Raw genomic sequence first — 26090 nt, forward strand, 5'->3', positions numbered from 1 at the left:
AGTGGACATCCCCTTTAACAAGAATGTCTCTATTCACTGCCAACAAGCAGAGATATTGAACGCATATCCAAAGTATTTTCTAGTACTTTTATAACGATAAGTGGGAGTCGGACCACAAGCACTCCAGCTGAAGGTGTTGCGTCTGCTTTCATTGTATAAGTAGGCACAGCGCCACACATACAATTGTGGCTTTGCCTGGTACTGCAACTCCTACTCACTGCTGTCTCTGAATAGACATCTAGACGTATTGCGTAAATCCCGGGTATTTGATATATTGATGCCATGATATTAGCTGGTACAGATGGAAATTTATTGTACCTCTGCCCAAACTCAATCACCAGGAAGAGGTTATCTGAGCAGGAATTCAACTTTGTCTATTACCGAGCAATCATATTAAATTGAAGCCCATCAATCCCGGCCTGACATTTCTTTATTGTGCTCAATTTATTGCAAGCTCCAATCCTTTCTCCATACACAACCTTAAACTCCAGTACTGCCAGATGCATGTCACGTAGATAAGAATTGTCGGAGAGCTGCACTTCTTCCTCCTTCACCGAAATCGCCTGCTATCTATCACACGACACAGCAAAATTATCATGGAATTGATTTTTTTTTGCTTGGCAGTAGGGTGATATGAATATATAATCCCTTACAAAGAAGGTGAGGTATTAGCCATCACTGGAAATCCATATAGTATATATTTCTGGAGCTAATTTCATTCCTTCCTTAACTTTTCCATGTTAAAGTGAAGATGCTTTAGGCAATTGCTCAAATACCACTTCCAAAATAATCATTGGGTCCAATTCATCTATTCATCCTTTACGTTTTTTTAATCACTTTTCTTTTTTTTTTTGGCTTGTGATATTCACTGACATTATCAAAATGGCACACGACGCGGTTCACGAGTTCTGCGCGAAATCAAAAATGCTCTTTATTTTTTCCAATTTAACCTGTTCTTTTAATTTTTAGCGCAAAAAAAGTCGCATGTTCAGCTTATAAATGTAGCAAAATTTTAACTATTGTTTTAGGGGTATAAAAAATCATTTGAGGAGGGGAAACTGGAATATATTTGCGCCAAAATTTGAGCCTTTTCAGAAAGCTGCAAAAGACTTCTGGAAATCCTAAACTTCGCCCACACTGACCAAGTAAATAAAACCTCCAGATGATCACATAATAAAGTGACTTTAAAAAAATTCACAAATGGAAGAAGAAATATTGGAAAAAAAAAATAAGTGCAAAACACCAAACACTTGGTAAAAAAACAAAAGCAAATACAATAACGAATCGGGTCCCTTATGTCTTCATCTAGAAAGCATGAGGCTCAATACACAGATATCTGTTGGCTGAGCAGGCTTTTGCTGAGCAGATATCTAAAGTGTATCATCCCCTTGTACATCGTTTACCTGCTGTTTCTGGGCCTTCCGCTGTTAGAGTAACTAGTATTTTAATTTTTATTTCATAAATCAATAGAACACATGAAAAGAAGCGACTTTATATTAGATCTTATTAGAGAAAACTACTTCTTTATCCTCCTGGACTGATCTTTCACTTTAAAGTAAATTCTGTGTCGAGTGAATACTGACTTTCTCATAACTAAAATAGGAGATGACAGTTGGTGCTTGTAAGAACCTATGGAAAGGGGAGGGATGAGCTAGAGGAAGACACAGACATCCTGCTGAAAGTTCTCCTGAAACCACAATTACACTTTAAGGGGAATCTGTCAGTAGGATCAACCCTACTAATCCATCTATATGGGCATGTAGGTCACAGGAAGCTGAATAAAATGATTGGTATCTGCGATCTGATGAATTGCTCCAGAGAAATCCACATTCTTCTTAATATGTAAAGGAGCTCTTAAGATCTATGGGAAGGGCATAGATCTCCCTGAGAATCTGCCTCCAGAGCTTATTTAAAAAAAAAAGACTGACCGTCTGCTCTCCTGAGCTTCATGTCTCACACTGGTAATGCCTCTTTTCATTTAAAATAATCTCTGGAGGCAGATTCTCAGGGAGATCTATGTCCGGCCCATAGATCTTAACAGCTCATTTACATATTAAGAAGAATGTGGATTTCTCTGGAATAAGACAACGGATTGCAGATATCAAGGTATCAATTTAATCAACATTTTATGACCTTAATGCCCATATAGATGGCTGATCTTAATTACGGATTCCCTTAAAATTAAGGGCCCTATATCGATAATGAGATGACTCTGCTGATCCTGTCCCAGTACAATCAGCAAAGCTGAAAAGTGAGCTGTAGTAAACAGGAAATCTCAGCTAAGTATAATCCAGTGAGCAGCGTGATCTACCAAGTGCAAAGCCACTTTTATTAATGTGTATGGCAAGGATTCCAGGGATTCCTGTAATCGGATCCACACTGATTGCAGATTAATAATGTTATGCCATAAATATTAGTGCAGTACTCCTATATTGCCATTCGTGACTCACCAGCAGTCTCTTCATTGAGGCTCCTGATTTTTCATCTCCCAATAAATTTAAGTAGGTAGGATTCAGTGCTTTTACACTGAGTTTTGGCACCCGTTGGTAGGTCCTGACGGGGATTACGTTCAACCCCCCCGCAAAACAGGATTCAGACATATGCGCCGATGGAGCCATAGGCTATAAAGGGGCTGACCGAGTAATCACGTGCTCTGTCGTGCCGTAAGCCCTGACGGGTCCAAAGAACGGGTGCCAGAGCGCAGTGTTTATATATGTTTAGGTGGAGAGCAGTAAATGAACTATAGGGGCCCTCTGCCTGGCTCATTAGTATGGGCACTATGTGGTGGTTCTGATTTGGAGCGCCATGGTATCAGCACTATTACTGTGCATTGTATGGCATTGATGTGTCGGCGCTATTTGGCTTCACTGTGAAGATTCTGCTGTGAGCCCCGCATTTTGGAAGAATTCAGGGGTGTTATCATGGGGATAGCTAGAGCTGGGAACAATTTTTGCAGATGTGGAAAGATAAATAAGGGGTTGTGCTGTGTATGGTGGGGTTTACATCTGATTTTATCCTAAATCCTCACCACTATAGCTGGGTGTGCACTTCACCGTTCTGTGAAATCTAATTTACAATGTTTTTAACAGCTGATTATATTTTACTGGATGTGAACAATTCCATTGCAATATTATCCAGACTTTGACAATAGGTGGCTATTCCAGTGCTAAAACGGATGTGTTCACATGTAAAATTTAAAGCAACCCACACAGGTAGTATTCACCCTCCCTGGGTCCAATGCCGGCTCCCTACTGTTGCTACGGTCTCTGTGCTGTGGTTGCAGTGGTGATGTTACGACATCAGCACTGCAGCCAGTCACCGAACTCAGTGACTCATGCAGTCAGTATCAGCAGAGCTCAGTGATTGGCTGCAGTAGTGATATGCGCTATAGTCATGACTAGATTGTCTAGTCTAAAGAACCATTTAGACAGGCTGGTAAGTTTGCTTGTTCCTATCAGGTCCTATAAACCGGCTGGCAAACACCCAACAAATTAACAAAATGTTCGCTCATCAGGTTCAATTATTTTTAAGCAAGCCTAAAAATTATTGTTTTCGGCAGCACATCATCCTGTGTAAATACGTATCATAAGGAGTCTGTCAACCCAACCTGACAGTTTAAATGAACGCCCCCGAAGGCATGAACATTGCCGGTCTTGAGTCAGATGTTCCTGATTCATTAAGAGGTGCACATGTACTAGGCGTGTCTGAGAAGCGGCGTGCGCCTTACTCCATGCAAGGACTGGAGTAAGAAACACCACAGCTCATCATGAATTAGACAAGCTGTGGCATTATGCCCCAGTCATACCCCCACTGTGCCCATTTAGGCAGAGCTGGGTGAAACTGGCATGAAATCACCAAAAGTGGCAACATTTTTGTGCAACTCTACATTGCGCAAAAATTTTGCAACTTTTCAAAGCGATTTACATTGGAATTCTGAAGTTATCACTTTGATTGGAGCCATAGTCTTTTGGGGATCATTTTGACGGATAGCACTCGTTGGTCTGAGGAAAAAATGGCATGATCATGATTTGCCTCTTAGAATTGAATGGCACTCACCCATTCATCTCTATTGGCCCTTGGAAAAAATCGGACAACACTGGGATCACATCCAAGCGCAGTCCGATTTTCACAGACTTGACAGAATGGAGAAAGTGGAGAACTTTTTTTTTCTTTCCCAGTCCGAGAAAATCAGATCACACTCTGATCAAAGTCTGATAAACATAATCAGACAGATTTTCTTGGGTGGAGAACACACGGTCGTCTGCACTTGCCCTACAGGTGCCCTATTTCAAAGAGCTATTTCCCCTGCTAGGCTATGTGCTTAGTTGATAGTCAGGCTTCCAAAATTGTGACAAAATTGTGGTTTAAACACACCATTAAACCAGCGCCAATTGACTTGGATTGTGTCCACGATCGTGTCATCTAAACCCAGCATAAGTTTACATTAAACTAGACAGATGTACTGGCTCTGCCCCATTGTATGTCAGGTGGGGCTTTTCAGTGCATCAGTTGCACATTTATACATCCTGTATGCGTATAATTTTAACTATATGTAGTTTGTAAGTTGTATTATTTTTATGTATTTAGTATTTGTGTATAGTGACATCTACGTATGGTGTAGTTTATGTCTAAAACCCTATTGGGCCAATTCATTGAGACTTGCGTAGCGCAAGCTGGTGCTACGCCAGTCTTAACAGAGTACATTGTGCCGGGTTAATTAAGGCACGGCACTTAATGAATTCTGCACCTCTAGTAAGTGGCGTGTGCCTCCATGCACTGATCGTTTAACAGAAATAAACACTTGAAATAGATCACTCTGTTTGTAATGACTCTATATAATATAGGAGTTTTACTTTTTGCATTGAAGAAGTGAAATAAATTAACTTTTTGATGATATTCTAATTTTGTGAGATACACATGTATATATACCAGGATGGAGATGGTCGGGTCCAAATCTTGGACCAGCGGCCCATTGGACTCTAGTTTCGCCACTGAAGTATGCCTCCGATTATAATTTTTAACCAATCCATGGGTAAAAAAAAATGTAACTGTTGGATATCCTCTATGAGCAGGGCTCATATTGATCAAGCCACACGTAACTGCAAGATGAGGAGTACCCCTGCGGCGATGTTGCGAAGGCAGAACCTGGGGATGGAGGATATTATATAATCTGCTGCTACTCTTTTATGTCATCTCAGCCTGTGCTTTTTATATAAGAGATTGGGTAGTTTGCTAAATAAGTGATGAGATGTTGCCATTGTCTGTTTATAGTGCATCAAGTGTACTGTGCCAAGCACTGATCTTGTTGAGGCGTGGGGGGCTTACTCCTTCCCTTTGGGCCCACCTGGGGGATTCACTATGTGCAAGTCTGTGCCTGACCATCTATGCGGAGTGTATGTTGTCTAAAGCCCTAAATATGTCTTTGGATGTAGTTTGCATGTAGCAACATCTGTGGGCAGCACGTTGGCTCAGCGACTAGCATTGTATCAACATTTCTCTGTAGCTACAGTCATGGCTGAAAGTGTTGGCACCCTTGAAATTGTTCCAGAAAATGAAGTATTTCTCCCAGAAAATGATTGTAGTTACACATGTTTTGTTATACACATGTTTATTTCCTTTGTGTGTATTGGAACAACAACACAAAAAAACTGAGAAAAAAAGGCAAATTGGACGTAATTTCCCGCAAACCCCCAAAAAATGGGCCGGACAAAATTGTTGACACCCTCAAATTAATATTTGGTTGCACACACTTAGGAATAAATAACTGTAATCAATCACTTCCTTTAACCGTCAACAAAGCTTCTTCTTTTTCCAAAGTGCTCCAGGTCTCTCTTATTCGAAGGGTGTCCATCTCGGTCTCATCTGTCCACAAGACGCTTTCCCAGAAGGATTTTGGCTTACTCATGTACATTTTGGCAAACTGCAGTCTAGCTTTTTTATGTCTCTGTGTCAGCAGTGGGGTCCTCCTGGGTCTCCTGGCATTTCATTCAAATGTTGATGGATAGTTGGCGCTGACATTGATGCACCCTGAGCCTGCAGGACAGCTTGAATTTCTTTGGAATTTGATTGGTGCTGCTTATCCACCATCTGGACTATCCTGCGTTGCAACTTTTCATCAATTTTTCTCTGCCGTCCACATCCAGGGAGATTAGCTACAGTGTCATGGGTTGTAAACTTTTTGATTATGTTGCGCACCGTGGACAAAGGAACATCAAGATCTCTGGAAATGGACTTGTACCTTGAGATTGTTGATATTATTCAACAATTTTGGTTCTCAAGTCCTCAGACAGTTCTCTTTTCCACTTTCTGTTCTCCATGCTTAGTGTGGCACACACAGACACAAGATGCAAAGATTGAATACATTTCTCCACTTTTTATCTGGCTTCAGGTGTGATTTTCACATTGTTATTTGCCACGAGCATCACATGCTTGAAAAAAAAGTTGTTTACCCACATTTTTGTAAAGATGCCAATAATTCGGTCAAGCCCATTTTTGGGTTTTGTGTGAAATTATGTCCAATTTGCCTTTTTTTTTTTCTCTCTTTTTGTTGTGTTGTTCCAATACACACAAAGGAAATAAATATGTGTATAACAAAACATGTGTAATTGCAATAATTTTCTGGGAGAAATAATTCATTTTCTGGAACAATTTCAAGGGTGCCAACAATTTCGGCTATGATTTTATGTGCACTATCTTTCTATGGGATTGTATGCCTATATTGGTTGCATTGTCATTAATTATATTTATGTTTTGGTGACATATAACTTAATATTTATTTTTATACTTTTCAGCTTTACCGTTTATGTCACACCCTTGCAGTATTAGTTTACATATGTAGCATTTTCGGCTCTTCTCTTTGTCTACTCTTTTTGGTGTTTTAAGCATGTTTTTAATTTGTGCTTTTTTTTTAAGACTATTTTATATGTGTTTGCCTTTTTTTTTTCTTATGTTTGCCAAAGTGGGCGTAGTTTTGTTTTTCAGAGGTTTGCGGCTAATTCATTTTTGCACAAATCTACTCCACACCTTTTGGGGCTCACTCACATGAGCGTATAACATGGCCGAATTCTCTGCAACGTTTTATCACATAGCACTCGGACCAGTGTTATTCTATGAGGCAGTGCAGATCTGCGATTATTTTCTCATGCCGACTCGACATAAGAGAACAGTCTTAGCATCCGAGGATGAGATTGCATGCACCCATACCAGTCTATGGGTGCGTGCAAAACATCGGACTGCACTCAAATGTCATCCGAGTGCAGTGTGATTACCAAGGACGCCGGCAATGTAGGCGATGGAAAAATGAATTTCTCCGTCTCCTCCGCACCTGTGCTGCGATTCTCTCATGCGAGAGGATCAGAGCCGGATCAATGTCTGACAGAGTTTGAGCCGAGTGTCATTTGCATGATCAGCCTCGCACGACATGCGTTCGTGACACCCCGGCCTTGGAGTGGTTTTTTTTTTTACACACTTGAATTTTTTTGCGCAAATATTGCAATATTTTAGAAGATCATGTGCCTTTTTGCTGTAAAAAAAAATGAGAAAAAATGGTTAAAAAATAAAATAAAGACTATTGTTAATTTTGGCCAAAATTTATGAACCAAATTCACCATTTTGAAGAATTTGGTACAAAAAAAGTGAACAAAAATAGAAAAGTGAGTTTTTAAAGAAAGCAAATGTTGAGTCAAGCGCTTTGTGTATAAAGGCTGAACAATGCCGCGCAGATTTGGGCACAAAATATGTTCCTTTTATGCAGCAATTTGTCATATGACAGAACTGAAGAAGTGCGGGTATTGATTAGTAATCTAGGTCCTCTGTATATAAGGAGCAGACATAGTACAGGAGACCAGGCTGATAGACTGCCATTATTCATTTCACTCAATTAGCTTAGTTAAGATAAATTAGAGCGAGGGCGACAAAAGGCTCATTAATTACACACCACAGATCCTTTATTATGTGTGCGCCCATCCCTCACAAGCGCTGAAACATTGGGCCCTATTGAAGAAAGCTGTCTAAAAGATATACTGTCTTTGTTGTCCATAGCAACCAATCACAGCTCAGCTTTCATTTTCTCAGAGCAGTTTATCAAATGAAAGCTAAGCTGTGATTGGGCAACAAAGACAAGATGATATATTATAGGTTTCATATGTACCTTATAATGGTTAAAATCTTCTTTTTGACATTAATAAAAAGGAAAACCATGATATAATTTTGAGATAGGAGCACAATCTTTGGGGCCATCACTTAGCGGGAGTCATGGACACCTTTTCTTTGAATCACATAGACTGCAATGCCACAAAAGTTAGGCCTCATGCTTTTTTTTTTACGATCATAGACTGTTTTGCATCAGTCTGCTCAATCTGATTTTCATCCCTTTTTTTTGTCCATGTTCATTTTTACGATCAGTATAACATTTGATTTTCTCCTATGAAAAGAACATGGGAAAAAAATATGCAGTTTTCCAAAGCTTCCCCTACCCATTAGACAGACCTAAGAAATGATTTTTTTCCCCTAAAAATGCACGGATATGTAAACAGCCCCATAGACTATATAGGGTACAGGTTTTATCCCTTGTTCACACGTAGCATAAATGCTGCACTTTTTTATGTTGGTTTTCATAATATGCATTAACAATCTTCTCTGATTATTGTGTGTTTTGCTGCATTTATTTTATGCATTTTACCCTTTAATAAATGTAATTTCGGTGCAGATTTCAAGAGCGTTTTTTTTTTTATGTATTTTTTAGTGCAGAAAAGCACTTAAAAACGCAACTGTATATCTTTAAGGCCTAAGTTGGAACAAGGCCTTAAAGAATTTAATCCAATAGAAACCCCACAGTAAGCAGAATAAAGATGCAGCAGCAATGATTCCTGATGATATTCTCCTTAAAAATAATAAAGCTAAAAACAGATAATAGTAATAATACAAATATCTAACAAATAGATCATACAGATAGATATGAATGATAAAAATATATGTAACATAAATTCCCCCAGTTTTGTGCAGCTCTCTCTTCTCTGGGCAGTATTTAAAGAGGTTGTCCACAACTTTTACATTAATGCCCTGTCTTTAGGTTAGGTCATCAATAATGTCTGATCAGCCGTAGTCCGACACCTGGCACCCCTGCTGATCAGCTGTTATTGGTGTCGGCCGCCGTCGGCCGGAAGTAATTACTTGCGGAGCTGGCCGTCTTCTGGTAGTGGCCAAAGCTTGGTACTCCACATCTGCCTCCTAATCAAATCAATAGGAGATAGATGTGTAGTATCCTGCTGCAGACACTAGAAGTTGATGACCAGCTCTGCAAGCAAGTTATTCCGATCAGCAGGGGTGCCAGATGTCGGACCCCGGCCGATCAGACATTAATGACCTATCCTAAGGACAGGCCATTAATGTAAAAGTAGTGGACAACCTCTTTAAAGCCCCATTTGTAAATTGGAGCCACTTGATGATCTGCTGATAACCATTACATTTTTAGAAACCTCCATCGATCAGCCATGATTGCCGGGGAAGCTGTAACTGACCATATTGAAAAATGGAGATCTAGTATTACATGACAGGCTTTCAGATAAATGGCTGACCATGTAATATATGGACAGGCCGTTTCTCCAGAACAAGAGCTATGGATATAGCCAGGAGTGGACATGTCATTCGTGCAACCTGTGCAGCCGCACAGGAGCCCAAGAGATAAGGGAGTCTGACGCGCTCCCAGGGCCACGGGGTACTCGGCAGCCGCGCCTATGGATGCCGGTGGGGGATATCACGGTGGCTGGCCCGGTCTGTGGCCCAGGGCAGTCAACAAAAAGGGGAATATCTATAGGGGATTTGTAAAGTTCGTGACGCCACCTGCGGTGCCTGGTAAGGATTACCAGCGCTGTAACAGTCCTCTGAGGCAGATGTTAGGGCAGCTTATGATAGAACGGCTCCCCACAGGTGGAGCGGGCCTCAGGGCAGCATGGGAGAATGGATGGTGGAACAGGTGAGAGATGGCCAGAACGGTTCAGGGAGAAATGACAGACACCCACACGGGGGTTCGCTTCAGTACCTTTACTGGTGTAGATGCAGGTATGGTCCAGGGTACTCGGTACGCAGGGTGCACTTCTGGACTCTCCCCAGTGAGCGGGTATAGGGCCTTCTGATCCGTTGCTTCCACTTGCTAAGCTTCTGACCTGCCTGGAGCTAGGCCTGGCTTTATTACTGTCTCTCTCTCTCTCTCTTGCACCTGCTGACCTGGTGGTAGGGCAATCTCTTGGAGATCACTCTCCCTGGACGCTGGGGCCTCCGTGACTCCTAGCCCTGGTACTGTAGTCAGCATTGGTCGACCTGGTCCCTACTGGGTATAAAGGGGCCCCGTAGGCGCGGATCCGGTGTCCGGTGTATAGTTCGGGGTGAGCCTGGTACGCTCCTCTGCCCCCTCGTTGCTTCCTCTCCCCTCTCGCCTTCGGCCACACTCAGGGCCCTCACTAGGCTTCAACTCGTGCTCTAGGCCTTGGCTCGCCTAAGCACAGCAGCCTGCGTGCTGCCTCTTCACTGATCTCCTAGCGTCAGCACACTCTGACTACATAACTCCACCCTCCAGTTTTTATATCCCTAATGGGGCTCCCTCTGGTGGTCTGAGGTGGTAGGATGGAGGTGTGTGAATGTGTGAGGGCCTCTTGTGGAGAAGTCCATCCATGCACCCTACTGGGTTCGGTGGCACCTGCGCGCAGCAGGGCGCCACAAGTCCACTTTTACCTCCATAGCAGGTGGAATTGTGGATTATGAGAAGCTATTGGACTGTGAAGTGCCCATATATTGTTCTTGCACAGGGGCCCTCTTCTGTCTATGTCCGCCAGTTTGCGTAGCTATAGTAGGAGCAGGTGTAGCAGTCATATAGTCAAAGGGGACCCATGCCAAATAAGATCCTGAATTTATAAATGGCACATAGTAGGTGATTGGCCTTGATACAGATTTTGCATCGGTACCCAGATGCAGGGCCGGCTCCAGGGTTTTGTGGGCCCTGGGCGAAAGAATCTCAGTGGGCCCCTTTAACACATACCACAATTCATGATGCACAGATACGGCAGAGAAATATATATATAGTACAAGCCCAAAGATTTCACTTCTTACATTACATGACAGATATTTATTGTAAATTCCACAATAGCTCAGAAACCGCCGATTCACTCCATACAGAATACTGGCCCACGTAAAATGCTCCATACAGGATACTGGTCCTCATAAAATGCTCCATACAGGATACTGGCCCCCTTATAACGCTCCATACAGGATACTGGCCCCCTTATAACGCTCCATACAGGATACTGGCCCCCATATAATGCTCCATACAGGATACTGGCCCCCATATAATGCCTCATGCAGGCTGTTCCCCCCACATAATGCCCCACGCAGGCTGTTCCCCCGATATAATGCCCCTTGCAGGATGTCACCCCCCCTATAATGCCCCATGCAGGATGTCACACACACCCCTTATAATGCCCCGTGCAGGATGTCACCCCCTTATAATGCCTTGTGCAGGATGTCACCCCTCCTTATAATGCCCCATGCAGGATGTCACCCCCCTTATACTGCCACATGCAGGATGTCACCCCCCTTATAATGCCCCATGCAGGATGTCACTCCCCCATATAATGCCCCATGCAGGATGTCACCTCTCTCCCCCCCTTTTAAAGCCCCATGCAGAATGTCACCCCCCCTTATAATGCTCCATGCAGAATGTCACCCCCCCTTATAATGCCCCATGCAGGATGTCACCCCCCCTTATAATGCCCCATGCAGGATGTCACCCTCCCCTTATACTGCCCAATGCAGGATGTCACCCCCCCCCTTATAATGCCTCATGCAGGATGTCACCCCCCGCCCCTTATAATGCCTCATGCAGGATGTCACTCCCCCCCCATATAATGCCCCATGCAGGATGTCACCTCTCCACCCCCCCCTTTTAATGCCCCATGCAGGCTGTCACCCTCCCCCTTATAATGCCCCATGCAGGATGTCACTCCCCCCCATATAATGCCCCATGCAGGATGTCACCCCCCCCCCTTATAATGCCCCATGCAGGATGTCACTCCCCCCCCCATATAATGCCCCATGCAGGCGGTCACCCTCCCCCTTATAATGCCCCATGCAGGCTGTCACCCTCCCCCTTATAATGCTCCATGCAGGATGTCACTCCCCCCGGCTGCCGGGACCCTGAGCAAGCGTGGGGGGGGGCGCTGACACCGCTCTCCTTCGCTCACGGGTCCTATAGCACGGCGGGGTGCCCGACGGCGAGTGGGCCCCCACGCCTGCTCAGGGCCCCGGCACTTGCCTGGGTATGCCGGGTGCTGACGCCGGCCCTGCCCAGATGCTTCAAGTTATTCAAGCTATGACTCTGAAGTGATCAGTTCTTTATTAATGGCAGCTTTCTGCTTTTGCTCTTAGAAGGGGAACCTTACCTATGAAATCTATAAGTCATAAGATAACTGTTTTAGAAAAGATCTTTCACTTCTTTTGACAAGTCATTTTTAGTAAATACATATACTTGTATTCCCTATGAAACAAAGAAAACCCCGACCCATAAGGAGGAGTAACCTGGACAGGCATTCCTTACAGTATTTGCACACAAAGTCTTTTTCAGGCTGATTCCGCCAGGAAAACGTATTAGAAAACGCTCAATAGAGTAAACATCTACATTTTAAGTAAAAACGGCTTGCTGTGATATGTTCAGGCTTTTTGTCTTCTAGACACTTTCTAAAAACGCCAAATGATTAATATAAGTGACATGTCCATTCCTCTGCACTTTATTTTACAAATCAATGGGAAAGCTCAAAAGATATCCGGACGTCTTTTGGAGCGTTTTGCCATTGTTTTTGCTCATAAAACAGTTAGCGGCTTCTTCATTATTCAATGGACTGACAAAAAAAACAGCCAGAAAACAACAGTTAAGATTTTCACAAAAAACATGGAAAAGCCCCTTAAAATTGTCGAAAAAAAAGCTTTTTTTCATACAAATTTTGGATTTTTTTTTCACCACTTAAATTGAAAAAAAAACTAAACTTGTTTGGTATCTGCGTACTCGTACTGACCTGCGGAATCATACTGCCAGGTCAGTTTTACCATATAGTGAACATGATAAATAAAAAAAAACATTGTGGACTTGCTTTTTTTTTTTTGCAATTTCGCCACATTTGGAATATGTTTCCTGTTTTCCAGATCACTATATGGTAAAATCAATGGTGTCATTTAAAAATACAACTCATCCCAGAAAAAGCAAGCACTCACACGGCTATATTGACAGAAAAATAAAAATAAATTATGGCTCTTGGAAGAAAGGGAGGGAAAAAAAAAACAGCCATGACGTGAAGGGGTTAAAAGATATCATGCGCACATACCCTTAAAGGAGATTTCCGGTTTTGAAAAACCCCTGTTCCCCGGCTGCAGTTTGTTTTAAAAAAACAAACAATCTGCGCTTTACTCACCTTCCATCGTCCAGCACTGAGTCTCCGTCGCTGCTCTCGGTGGCTGTTGTTGTCTCCAGCGCTGACGTCACATTGAAAGCGCTGCTGCCAATAACTGAGCTCAGCGGCTGCCCGAGCAGACGGCATGAGCTGCTTAGAGCTGCTGAGCTTGCAGATTTGCTACAGCATTGTCAACATGATGTCAGCACTGCAGACAACAACAGACAGTGAGAACAGTGGTACAGACTCAGTGCTGGACCCAAGGAGGATGAGTAAAGCACATATGTATATTTTTTTTAAACAAACTGTACTGGAGGAGTGGGGTTTTCCAAAACAGGAAAACTCCTGTAATGTTCTGTTAATCTTAAAACTCACATTTCACAAATGTAATGCTTGAACTAACGGTACTGACAGAGCAAAAGAGAAGAGGTGACATCAATAAGCTTGGTGATCATTACTGGCTCAGCAATGGCTGCCATCAGTTTAGAAATTGAACATTTGATGCACGATATCTTGGAAACTGTGTAGTACAATATTAAAAGAGAACAAGTCAAGGACTTAAACTAATTAGAGAACTATTAGAGAACCATTAGTAGCACCCATGCCTACATATCTGGGTGATTTATACATTTTTATAAATACATTAGATCAATATGGAGCAATGACGTAACGATCACGGTCGCAGAGGGTGCGACTGTGACTGGGCTCATGTTGGAGGGGGGCCCGCCGCCGCCACCAACTATTTCACCTGGATGTGCTTCCGAGGATGTATAGTCAGCTGAAGTGTATTGAGGCACAGAGACCCGCTGGGTCCCTGCACCGCTATACACGCCGCCGGTCAATCAGAAGTCACAGGCACCACATAGTAGTGACGCCCATAGCAGAAGAGGATGCTGCACGTCAAGGGAGCGGGGGAAGGTGAGGAGAATTGTTTTTTGGAGTTTTTTTTACATGTCTTGGAGAGCAGTGGCAGAACATTATTACAGGATGGACCCAGGAGCTGGGGCATTATACCAGGAAGGGGCCCAGGATGGGGGACATATATTACTGAAAGGGGCCAGGATGGAGACATTACACCAGGATGGAGGACATAATTACTGAAAGGGGCCAGGATGGGGGACATATTACTGGAAGGGGCCAGGATGGAGACATTACACCAGGATGAAGGACATAATTACTGAAAGGGGCCAGGATGGGGGACATATATTACTGGAAGGGGCCAGGATGGATACATTATACCAGGATGGAGGACATAATTACTGAAAGGGGCCAGGATGGGGGATATATATTACTGGAAGAGGACAGGATGGAGACATTACACCAGGATGGAGGACATAATTACTGAAACGGGCCAGGATGGGGGACATATTACTGAAAGGGGCCAGGATGGAGACATTACACCAGGATGAAGGACATAATTACTGAAAGGGGCCAGGGTGGGGGACATATTACTGGAAGGGGCCAGGATGGAGACATTACACCAGGATGAAGGACATAATTACTAAAAGGGGCCAGGATGTGGGACATATTACTAGAAGGGGCCAGGATGGAGATATTACGCCAGGATGAAGGACATAATTACTGAAAGGGACCAGGATGGGGGACATATTACTGGAAGGGGCCAGGATGGATACATTATACCAGGATGGAGGACATAATTACTGAAAGGGGCCAGGATGGGGGACATACATTACTGGAAGATGACAGGATGGAGACATTACACCAGGATGGAGGACATAATTACTGAAAGGGGCCAGGATGGGGGACATATTACTGAAAGGGGCCAGGATGGAGACATTACACCAGGATGAAGGACATAATTACTGAAAGGGGCCAGGATGGAGACATTACACCAGGATGAAGGACATAATTACTGAAAGGGGCTAGGATGTGGGACATATTACTAGAAGGGGCCAGGATGGAGATATTACGCCAGGATGAAGGACATAATTACAGAAAGGGGCCAGGATGGGGGACATATATTACTGGAAGGGGCCAGGATGGAGACATTACACCAGGATGAAGGACATAATTACTGAAAGGGGCCAGGATGGGGGACATATATTACTGGAAGGGGCCAGGATGGAGACATTACACCAGGATGAAGGACATAATTACTGAAAGGGGCCAGGATGGGGGACATATTACTGGAAGAGGCCAGGATGGAGACATTACACCAGGATGAAGGACATAATTACTGAAAGGGGCCAGGATGTGGGACATATTACTAGAAGGGGCCAGGATGGAGATATTACGCCAGGATGCAGGACATAATTACTGAAAGGGACCAGGACGGGGGACATATTACTAGAAGGGGCCAGGATGGAGACATTACACCAGGATTAAGCACATAATTACTGAAAGGGGCCAGGATGGGGACATACAGTACAGACCAAAAGTTCTTACACACCTTCTCATTTAAAGATTTTTCTGTATTTTCATGACTATGAAAATTGTACATTCACACTGAAGGCATCAAAACTATGAATTAACACATGTGGAATTATATACTTAACAAAAAAGTGTGAAACAACTGAAAATATGTCTTATATTCTAGGTTCTTCAAAGTAGCCACCTTTTGCTTTGATGACTGCTCTGCACACTCTTGGCATTCTCTTGATGAGCTTCAAGACGTAGTCACCGGAAATGGTCTTTCAACAATCTTGAAGGAGTTCCCAGAGATGCTTAGCACTTGTTGGCCCTTTTGCCTTCACTCTGCGGTCCAGCTCACCCCAAACCATCTCGATTGGGTTCAGGTCTGGTGACTGTGGAGGCCAGGTCATCTGGCGTAGCACCCCATCACTCTCCTTCTTGGTCAAATAGCCCTTACACAGCCTGGATGTGTGTTTGGGGTCATTGTCCTGTTGAAAAATAAATGATGGTCCAACTAAACGCAAACCAGATGGAATAGCATGCCGCTGCAAGATGCTGTGGTAGCCATGCTGGTTCAGTATGCCTTCAATTTTGAATAAATCCCCAACAGTGTCACCAGCAAAGCACCCCCACACCATCACACCTCCTCCTCCATGCTTCATGGTGGGAACCAGGCATGTAGAGTTCATCCGTTCACCTTTTCTGCATCGCACAAAGACACGGTGGTTGGAACCAAAGAACTCAAATTTGGACTCCTCAGACCAAAGCACAGATTTCCACTGGTCTAATGTCCATTCCTTGTGTTCTTTAGCCCAAACAAGTCTCTTCTGCTTGTTGCCTGTCCTTAGCAGTGGTTTCCTAGCAGCTATTTTACCATGAAGGCCTGCTGCACAAAGTCTCCTCTTAACAGTTGTTGAAGAGATGTGTCTGCTGCTAGAACTCTGTGTGGCATTGACCTGATCTCTAATCTGAGCTGCTGTTAACCTGCGATTTCTGAGGCTGGTGACTCGGATAAACTTATCCTCAGAAGCAGAGGTGACTCATGGTCTTCCTTTCCTGGGGCGGTCCTCATGTGAGCCAGTTTCTTTGTAGCGCTTGATGGCTTTTGCAACTGCACTTGGGGACACTTTCAAAGTTTGCCCAATTTTTCGGACTGACTGACCTTCATTTCTTAAAGTAATGATGGCCACTCGTTTTTCTTTACTTAGCTGCTTTTTTCTTGCCATAATACAAATTCTAACAGTTTATTCAGTAGGACTATCAGCTGTGTATCCACCAGACTTCTGCACAACACAACTGATGGTCCCAATCCCATTTATAAGGCAAGAAATCCCACTTATTAAACCTGACAGGGCACACCTGTGAAGTGAAAACCATTTCGGGTGACTACCTCTTGAAGCTCATCAAGAGAATGCCAAGAGTGTGCAAAGCAGTCATCAAAGCAAAAGGTGGCTACTTTGAAGAGCCTAGAATATAAGCCATATTTTCAGTTGTTTCACACTTTTTTTGTTAAGTATATAATTCCACATGTGTTAATTCATAGTTTTGATGCCTTCAGTGTGAATGTACAATTTTCAAAGTCATGAAAATGCAGAAAAATCTTTAAATGAGGTGTGTCCAAACTTTTGGTCTGTACTGTATATTACTGTAAGAGAAAAGGATGGGGACATTACACTAGGAAGGGGGACAGGATGGGGGACATTATACCAGGAAGGGGCCAGTATGTTGGACATTATTACTGGAAGGGGTCCAGGATGGGGAACATTGTTACTGGAAGGGGGACAGGATGATAGACATTATTACTGCAAGGGGCACAGGATGGGGGATATTATTACTGGAAGGGGCACAGAATGGGAGACATTAGTACAGGATGGGGGACGTCTTTATGGGATTTAGAACGCTACAAGGGCTAAAACATGTGACTAATATGTAGATGAGGGCCAAGGTCCAAATTTTACACTAGGGCCCATCGGACTGTAGTTACGCCACTGCTATGGAGGATCTATAGATTTCATAAAGGCAGGTCCCTGGCTTTGGGACCACCATCTACGAGCCAGCTTAACACAAAAGGTGCCTCTTGTTTCGATAGACCTGGATTATCCTGGTATAGTATGGTTGGCCATTCATTTCAATGACTGCCATACATCAGTAACAACTGAACGCCGGCAGTTTTCAGATCTGCAGACCTGCAGCGATCATCTGATCGGCAGGTCAATGTCTATTTAGAAAGAGGTAGCCCTTGTGGGACAAGCCCCTTAAGGATCTCAACCAATAGATACCAACCCGCGTCTACAGTCTGTGGATTACACATAAAAATTGAACACATATTCTAAAACACATTATGCTAAATATTTATTAAAAATAACATGTTGTCGTCATCATCATCATCGTCATCCTGTATACAGCAGCATTTCCTTTAGCATGATTCACTGAATTCAACAGATGTAGCAGAGCTCATGTGGTCAATGCGGCAGAGCCACGTCTGTTTTTATCATGGGTTTACATAGGACTGCTGGATAAAGTGCATTACCTAATCTCAGCTCTGTGACATCTGTAGCTGGACTGTATCTATAAATGGATGATCGCCGGCGATGAGACCACTGGGTGACATCACCAGGTTTATAAAGAAGGAAGCCAGCCGGCCAGTGCTGCATTCCAGCTGCAATATCCTGAAGATTATATATTATTAATATTATTATCATGGTGCAGTAGAGACCCATACAAGCCAGGACTGATGATGGATACAATATCTAAGGACCAATATCGCTAAACTTAGAAAAATGCTGTGTTATAACACGACATGGTAATATCTGTCACACGGATGTAATGGTTCCTGGAGGTACCTGGCATCAAGCAGTAATTACGGTGGGGAAGGGGTTATTCTAGGCTTCCAGTCCGCTAATCAACACCTACGACGAGGCCAAAGCCTGAATTTCACTTCTAGAATAATATACTTGCAAAACTAATTATGTAACACCTACAAAAATCAAGTGCTGCAACGGTAGTTGTAAAATAGTCCATTTTATTATTCCATTAGTCACAATAAATACTGCTTAAAAAAAAAAAGGAGTACGAGTCAACAAAAAAATTGCTGCACTTTCAGCGTCATCATGATTAGTACTCCTTTTACATTTTTATCTGTATTTTTATGATTAATGTAATAAAACGGACTATTTTACAATTAAACGAGTGGTACTTGATTTTTGTATTCCAGCCACTAATCCAATGGAGCAAATTTTGTCTGACGTGGCTGATAATAGAGAATAATAGATTGTAGTCACCTATGTAGCAAACGTAGATAACAAAGATTAAAGGTTAAAAACATAATGTGACATATTATATATATATATATATATATATATATATATGATGACAAACACCTGAACACCTATAGGGGGTTGCAGAAGGGGCAATTGCTTTATAATAAAAATAAATAATTAATTAAGCAAAAAAATAAATAAATATATGCATGTGTATGTATGTGTGTGTGTATATATATATATATATATATATATATATATATATATAATTTTATTTTTTATTTATAAAAAAGTTTAATTCTTTGTTAATATTGTATATATGACATATATATATTTATATATATATATATATATATATATATACAGTAACAATTTTTTTATAAATAAAAAAATTATATATATATGTGTATATATAAAAGATATATATTTTTATCATTAATTAAATATATAAATTTTTAGTATTTAATTCTTTTTAAATTATAAAAATATTAATATTTTTATAATTAAATATATATTATCATTTTATATAATATGAAAAATCTTAATATATATATTTATATATATATAACATTTTTTATCATTAATTTTAAAAAATAAATAATAAAAATATATATATATATTTTTTTTTTTCCCTTCAAACACTAAAATGGACTATTAGGTTCATAGGGAAAAGAACATTTTGTCTTCATTGGAAACATTTGCATAATAATAATCTAATAATAATATGTGCATAAACTATTAACAATATAGAAACATAACATACATCCCCACACAATGCCCGACACTGCAGCACTCCCCAACCTGGGTGACATAATACTAATCAGTAGCATTCAAACATGACTGGAATGACAGGACCACAGTAATCAATCACACCAGCGTAGAAAAAAGCAGAAAGGAGCATATAACATCACATAATATTGCAGATATATGTCATTCAGGGTCTATGTAAAGCTGGATATTAACCCTATAAACAATGGTTTTAGCTCCTAAAATGACACCCATCATGAAGGCATATGACTAATGGGGACCTTAAACTCAGATCTGTAGATTAGGTAACATGTATCCAGGTCATTTATTATAAGATATATCGTATCTAATAGTATAATGCAAGATGAAGCAATACTGGAAGAAGATGTAAAGGCTTTTTGTGTATTTTTTACAAGCATTTTTTCAGGTATTTTTGCAGTATTTTTTTGTTCTCATATGCACTTTTTTTCCCTATAGGATTATATTGATTAAAAATACTCTTTACCTACAGTTTTCTGGTTGGAAAAAATTGTTAAAAATTCTAAAAAGCAGCAAAAGCGACAAAGAAAGCGCAATGTATTGTCCTATGATTTATATATTTTTTTTCTATTAACTTTAAGCCAACATTTGGCTGACGCAGATTTTGTTGCAAAAATTGCTGTCATTTCACAAAATAAAAGATACCCAATGTATGAAATCAACCTAATGGCAATCTAGCGCCCCAGCCTGGTGCCCATTGTCTACCAGACCGAGTATAAGAAGGATAGATGAGCTGCACCTGCTGGCGCCCACCTTTCTGTATTGCGTCCCCACCTTTCTGTACGTACCTTGTCTGGGGGTGGGAACTGCAGCTGATTGACATCCAGAGGGGTCATCAATGGGATGGTGTCAAATCCATCTTCACAAATAGGAGGCTTTGTCCCCTTTTCGGTAAAATTATTGCCCAGCTTCACCATTCTGTTGAACTATTCTGAGCCCCTACAAAGCAAATCAAAGCATAAAGTCTCAGAAAAGGCGACGCCACCTCCTGCCGCCACCAGGGATGGGTACAATGAATTACAGTAATGAGGAGCCCCCCAGATGATGAACAAAAGCAGTAACTCAAAAGAAGGAGCCAATGGAGGGGGGCCATCTGCTTTCAAATATTCTGGGAGGATAACGTTAGACCTTTTGGCTGCTGCGGAAGATGTAATCCCACCCTGACCATCATCCCCATCAGGAAATAATGCAGATTGCTACTGTTTAATAATGCAAAACCTTTTTATCATCAGGACAGATTGCAACTGATGGCCTCCAAGACATTGTCTATTGATTATAAGGATAAAAAAAAAGATGCTTTACTCACCGGGGGAGGATGAGATGCAATACCTGCTGGTCACCTTCTCCTTTATCTGTAGGGTGGGCACTAGCAGAGGGGGCTTAGCTAGGTTGCTCTACGCTTATTGAGGGTCAGCTGCAGATGAAAGCTGGAGACAGGGTGCTGCTGGGCTTGACACTTACTGATAGCTAGATTTGCATGGACCCATGGGTTTGCAGCTTAGAGGCTGCCGCTGAATCCAACACAAAGAAGCCCCCTGGAGGCCACCATCAACTCCTCCTCCCTTCCTCCTCCTGTCCCTCCCTTGTAACTGGTGCAAACCATCATCCCATCCCCATCACAAGCACCTTCTACCCAGGTCGTGCCTGAGCTCTGGGTTTTAATATTGTGGAATAATCAATCACGGTTAACTCTTTCAGGACTGCAAAAGGGTTGACGTTTGCTGTCATATGAGGAGGTGGTGAAATCAATAGGTCACAGCGAGGCGTAGAGTAAATGGAGATAATGAATTGGCCATGCATTTTTTGTGCAATGCACAAGCCGGACGTGGACAATCATGATTTACGATAAATAATCCAAGGATACAATTGTTTCGTGCACACCTCGTTTGCTGTTCCTTTTTCACTACGCACCTATGTATAAAATTGGAGGCACATGAAGCTACAGTATATGGGACTATAGCAGGCATTGTATAATACAGACATGATGCCGCCATTTGAATGAGACCTTAGGGTCAAGTCACAGCCTGCGCAGGAACAATATATGGGCCCATTGCAGTCCAATAGTTCATGAAAATGCAAAATTCTACCTGCTTTGGAGGTGGAAATGGGTCCCATCACCCCTTGGACTCCTGTGCGGCTGCACAGGTTGCACCAATGATATGTCCACCCCTAGTACAAGGCAGAAATACATGTGTACACATGAGAATTTGGTACATCAGGTGAACGCTGTGATATACTTAATAAAATAAATACATGCACAGACAATATAAAGTCATGGTTTAACGCGATTGCCGGCACCCCTGCATGGTTCCCCTTCCCCCTCCATGCAGGGACGCCAGCATACTCCCCGTCCCAGCCGCGCAGTGTGGTCCCCGGAATGCTCCCTGCTTCCATGTGTTGTGCGTACGCACTCCCCTGCTCTTAAAGGGGCGGTGTGCACCGCTCATATAGTAAGATACACCCAGCCAATGGCTGGAAAGCATTTAGTATAAATGGCACCCTGCTCAATAGGGAGGTTCCGAAGCAACGTAAAATCATTAGGTTAGTGTGGTAGTCTACTAGTGAGTTGTGAGGGCCCTTGGTTCTCGTGTGGCCTGTCCTGACCCCAAAGTCCCTGGTCATTGTGCTTCCACTCCTGAACCCGGAACCCCTGGTCCGTGTGTGGCTACGCTTGAACCTCGTCCCCCAGTCTGTGTGCGGCCAGGACGTGAATGTTTGCCTATCCGAGTATTCCGTGTATCCAAACTGCTAAAACCAGTCTCCAAATCAGCCCTGTCTGAGTTTACGTGTCAGTAACTGTTATGCTGAGGATCCTGAACCTAGTAGTCTGAATAGAGCCGAGTCCTTATCTGTGTCTGCATACCTGACCCCTGGGGTCAGCAGCTGCAGTACCGAGGATTGCCTAGGAGTGGTACCTGGCGACTACCTGAAGCTCAATCCTGACTCCACCATCAGGAGCTGCAGTGAACACCAGGTAGCCGCTTATCTACGTCCCTCCTAGGTAAGCCGGCCCCATGCACAGTGGGTCCACGAATTACGTGCACCACCTGCGGGCGTAACACATGGCATATTGCTAATGACGCGCCCCTGGGCCTGCTGTGTCGCGCAGCGTCCCGCGCACGGGGGCTTACCCGGAACCGGATCAGATGAGGGTTGTGGTCTCCGAGTGGCGGGGACCCGGTCCGTGCCCAGGGAGTCAAACTCAGTGTGTGGCAGTCTAGATAGAGGTTATTTGAGTGTCGACTACGCCACCCGTTGATTTGCAGCTATGGAGCTGCCGCTGCAGGGCAGACCGCTGAGGCCGGTGTAGAATGGTGCAGCGTGATAGTATAACCCCCAACGGGAGGGGTATGGCCTCAGGGCAGCCAACGTGGAAGATGGGGGGTAGCAGGAACCACTCAGAGACGGTGCGGTGTAATTCAGGGTCTTTACTGGTAACAACGATAGACCCTCCCGGAGTACTTGCTAGCGAACGGGGCCTGGTCAGTCCTTGAGCAGATGGGATCTCCCCTGGCCAGGCGGAGTTGTAGGCTTCCCAAACTGACTGTACTCTTCTGGCTACCTTGCTAGAAGCGGATATAAGTAGCCCACGTCCCTGAGTGTACCGTGTGGTGCTCACCCGTATGGCCGGTGACTCGGGGCCTTCTAATGGCTTCCGCTCCACGGTGGCGGTGCTGGTCCCACGCGTGTGACCGTGCCTTCGGGTTTCTGGGCCTGAGGACCTGAAATCCCCTGCCGGTCGGCTTCTGCTGCTCGGTAAGAGTTAGTCCCCACAGCCTCGGACGCCGGGTCCGGTAAGAAAGCTTCTCAGTCAGGGCGAGCTCTGCAGCTGCCAGCCCCTGACTCGTAGTAGTATTGCTCCCACTGAGCTTCTGCTGTTTCCTCCTATGACTGTTTCTCGTCTCTACTCTCCTTGACTGACTAACCCTGCCTCAGCCCCGGGTTTATACAGGGGAAGTTCTTCCCCTCCCAAGACTGGGCAGGAGGTGTGGCATGCACAGGATCCCTGACCAAAGGACCTCCCACCTGCTCTCAGACATAACATTACATCACTGTGGAAACCAGACCCCTGGGGTGCCACATTCCCCCCTAGTAAAATTTAGTACTCCGGGACTAAACACATTTTTGTAAACATACCAGAGTACAACCAAAACATTATAACAAAGAGACACATAACAATGGTCACGGCGTGTCCGCAACCGGGTGCAGTCTTTGAGGGGAAGCAAGGTGTCCATTTCACCAAAACAGGGAGACGTAACCAGGTAGGGGTCTGTCCTACCCCGAGTCCTTAACAGTCTCTAGTCCATCCTGGGTTACGCTCCAACTAATTGTACAAGGATTCCCGGTAGATCCACCAAGGATTCCTGAAAATAACTAGAAACACAAAATTATACACAAGCGACAATACACAGGCAAACATAAATAAAACAATTTATACACTTTAAATCCTCCAGCGTGCGGGTAACTGGCCTCTAGTGGCTCTAGTGGACCTACGGAGCTGACTGTTTGGCCCCGAACTACAGGGTGTAGGAGCTGTCAAGGGTAAACTGGGCAGCTGTCTACGAGTTCCCTGGCTCACTAGGGATATGGCAGGCTCACTGCAAGCAGAGGATTGATCCTCCTGGTCTGCGGGTGTGGGGTCTTCTGCCTCCTGGACCGGCTGTTCTTCCAGCTCTACCCGTTGCTCCGTAGGTGCTTGGGATGACGGTTGGAGGAAGGTGAGTACGGGCACCACAACTGCACCATTGACTTGAGTCCAAGACCGAGGGAAGTCCCCGAGCACAGTACTAACCATATCTTCCCTTTCCTCTACGGGTCGATGGTCTTCTTGTTCCTCTTCAGGGTTCCTCAGTTGTTCGGGACACTTCTTCAGGTGGTCCCGGGATACAATGGCTGTGGTTTCCCCTCCGTCTTTACTGATGGTGCAGACCTTCGGGTTCTCGTGGCTTGAGGGCAGTACGGTGTACGGGTCCTTCTCCCACCGGTCGTCCAACTTGTGGAGCCGTCTTTTCCTCTTTAAGACCTGCTCTCCGGGTACCAGGGGAACGGCGGGAGCGTACTGGTTGTAAGTTTTCTCTTGTCTTTCCCTAGCCTGACAGAGACTTCGCTCCACGCTCTCCTGTACTTTCCGGTACTGTTGCTGCCTCTCTGTGTCCCAGTCTGCTTCTGGTGAAGTGTCCTCGGGTGTCAGGACTCCCATTTCCAGGTCAACAGGTAACTTACCAGGTCTCGCCCTCATTAGGTAAACCGGGGTACAGTTGGTGGAACCTACCGGGATGTGGTTGTATAGGTCCACCAGATCGGGCAACTTCTCAGGCCACAGACTGCGTTCTTCCAGGGGCAACGTTTTTAGAAGATCCATTACCACCTGGTTCATTTTTTCACAAAGTCCATTAGTTTGCGGATGGTAGGGTGTCATCCTTATCTTCCGGCAGCCATACAGATTGCAAAATTCCTGGAAGACCTCCGCTTCAAAGGCAGGTCCCTGGTCCGTCAGCACTTGGTCCGGGTACCCGTGTGGACCGCAGAAGTGCTGCTGGAAGGCTCTAGCTGCTGTTTGAGCCGTTAAGTCCTTGACGGGGACGACAACCAAGAACCGGGAGTAATGGTCCACGATGGTTAACGCGTAGACGTAGCCACTTCTGCTTGGGGTCAGTTTTACATGATCCAAGGCTACCAGTTCCAACGGTTGCCGGGTGACGATGGACTGCAGGGGAGTCTTCTGGCTAGCACGGTCCTTCCTTCTCAGGTTGCACGGGCCACAGTCTCTGCACCACTTCTCGATGGTTCCCCTCATGCCTACCCAGTGGAACCGCTCGCGCAGCAGGAACTCCAGCTTCTTCCACCCGAAGTGTCCAGCTCCGTCGTGGTATGCCTCCATCACCATGGCTGCGTCTCTTCGTGGCACCACTACTTGCCAGAGTAATTCATGCGTCCGGGAGTTAACCATTCTGCGGCACAACTTCCCTTTGTAAAGGAACAGTCGACTCTTCTCTGCCCATAGTTGTTTGGCTTCCTCCGGAGCGTCTGGTTCAAGGCGAACCTCCGGCCGAGTCAGCATCTCCTTCACCAGTCGGACGGCAGGGTCGCTGTCTTGCGTTTCCGCCCAGTTGTAGTGGGGTAAGGGGTTCAACGTAACAGCCTGCTTACTCCTTACCCGGTGGGAATACTGGATAGTCCCATGACGGTGGAACGCAGGGAGTTCAACTTCTTCCAGTCCCTCCGGATCTTCTCCTCC

General features: G+C 44.1%; 1 protein-coding gene across 1 annotated transcript in view; it reads right to left on the reverse strand.

The window, feature by feature from the left end:
• NSG1 (neuronal vesicle trafficking associated 1) overlaps nucleotides 1-21486 on the reverse strand; it is a 115083-nt gene extending 93597 nt beyond the window's left edge. Inside the window, exons 1-2 of the mRNA XM_073648406.1 lie at nucleotides 21159-21486; nucleotides 20641-20791 (exon numbers count right to left, since the gene is read on the reverse strand). Of these exons, the coding sequence (XP_073504507.1) occupies nucleotides 20641-20769 (129 nt within the window). The 5' untranslated portion in view covers nucleotides 20770-20791; nucleotides 21159-21486. The remainder of the gene's footprint in view (nucleotides 1-20640; nucleotides 20792-21158) is intronic.
• Nucleotides 21487-26090: the final 4604 nt, after the last annotated feature.

This window comes from Phyllobates terribilis, unplaced genomic scaffold (genome assembly GCF_046119375.1).
Source record: "Phyllobates terribilis strain yellow unplaced genomic scaffold, ASM4611937v1 Scaffold_1__5_contigs__length_1240528914, whole genome shotgun sequence".
Classification (NCBI taxonomy): Eukaryota; Metazoa; Chordata; class Amphibia; order Anura; family Dendrobatidae; genus Phyllobates; species Phyllobates terribilis.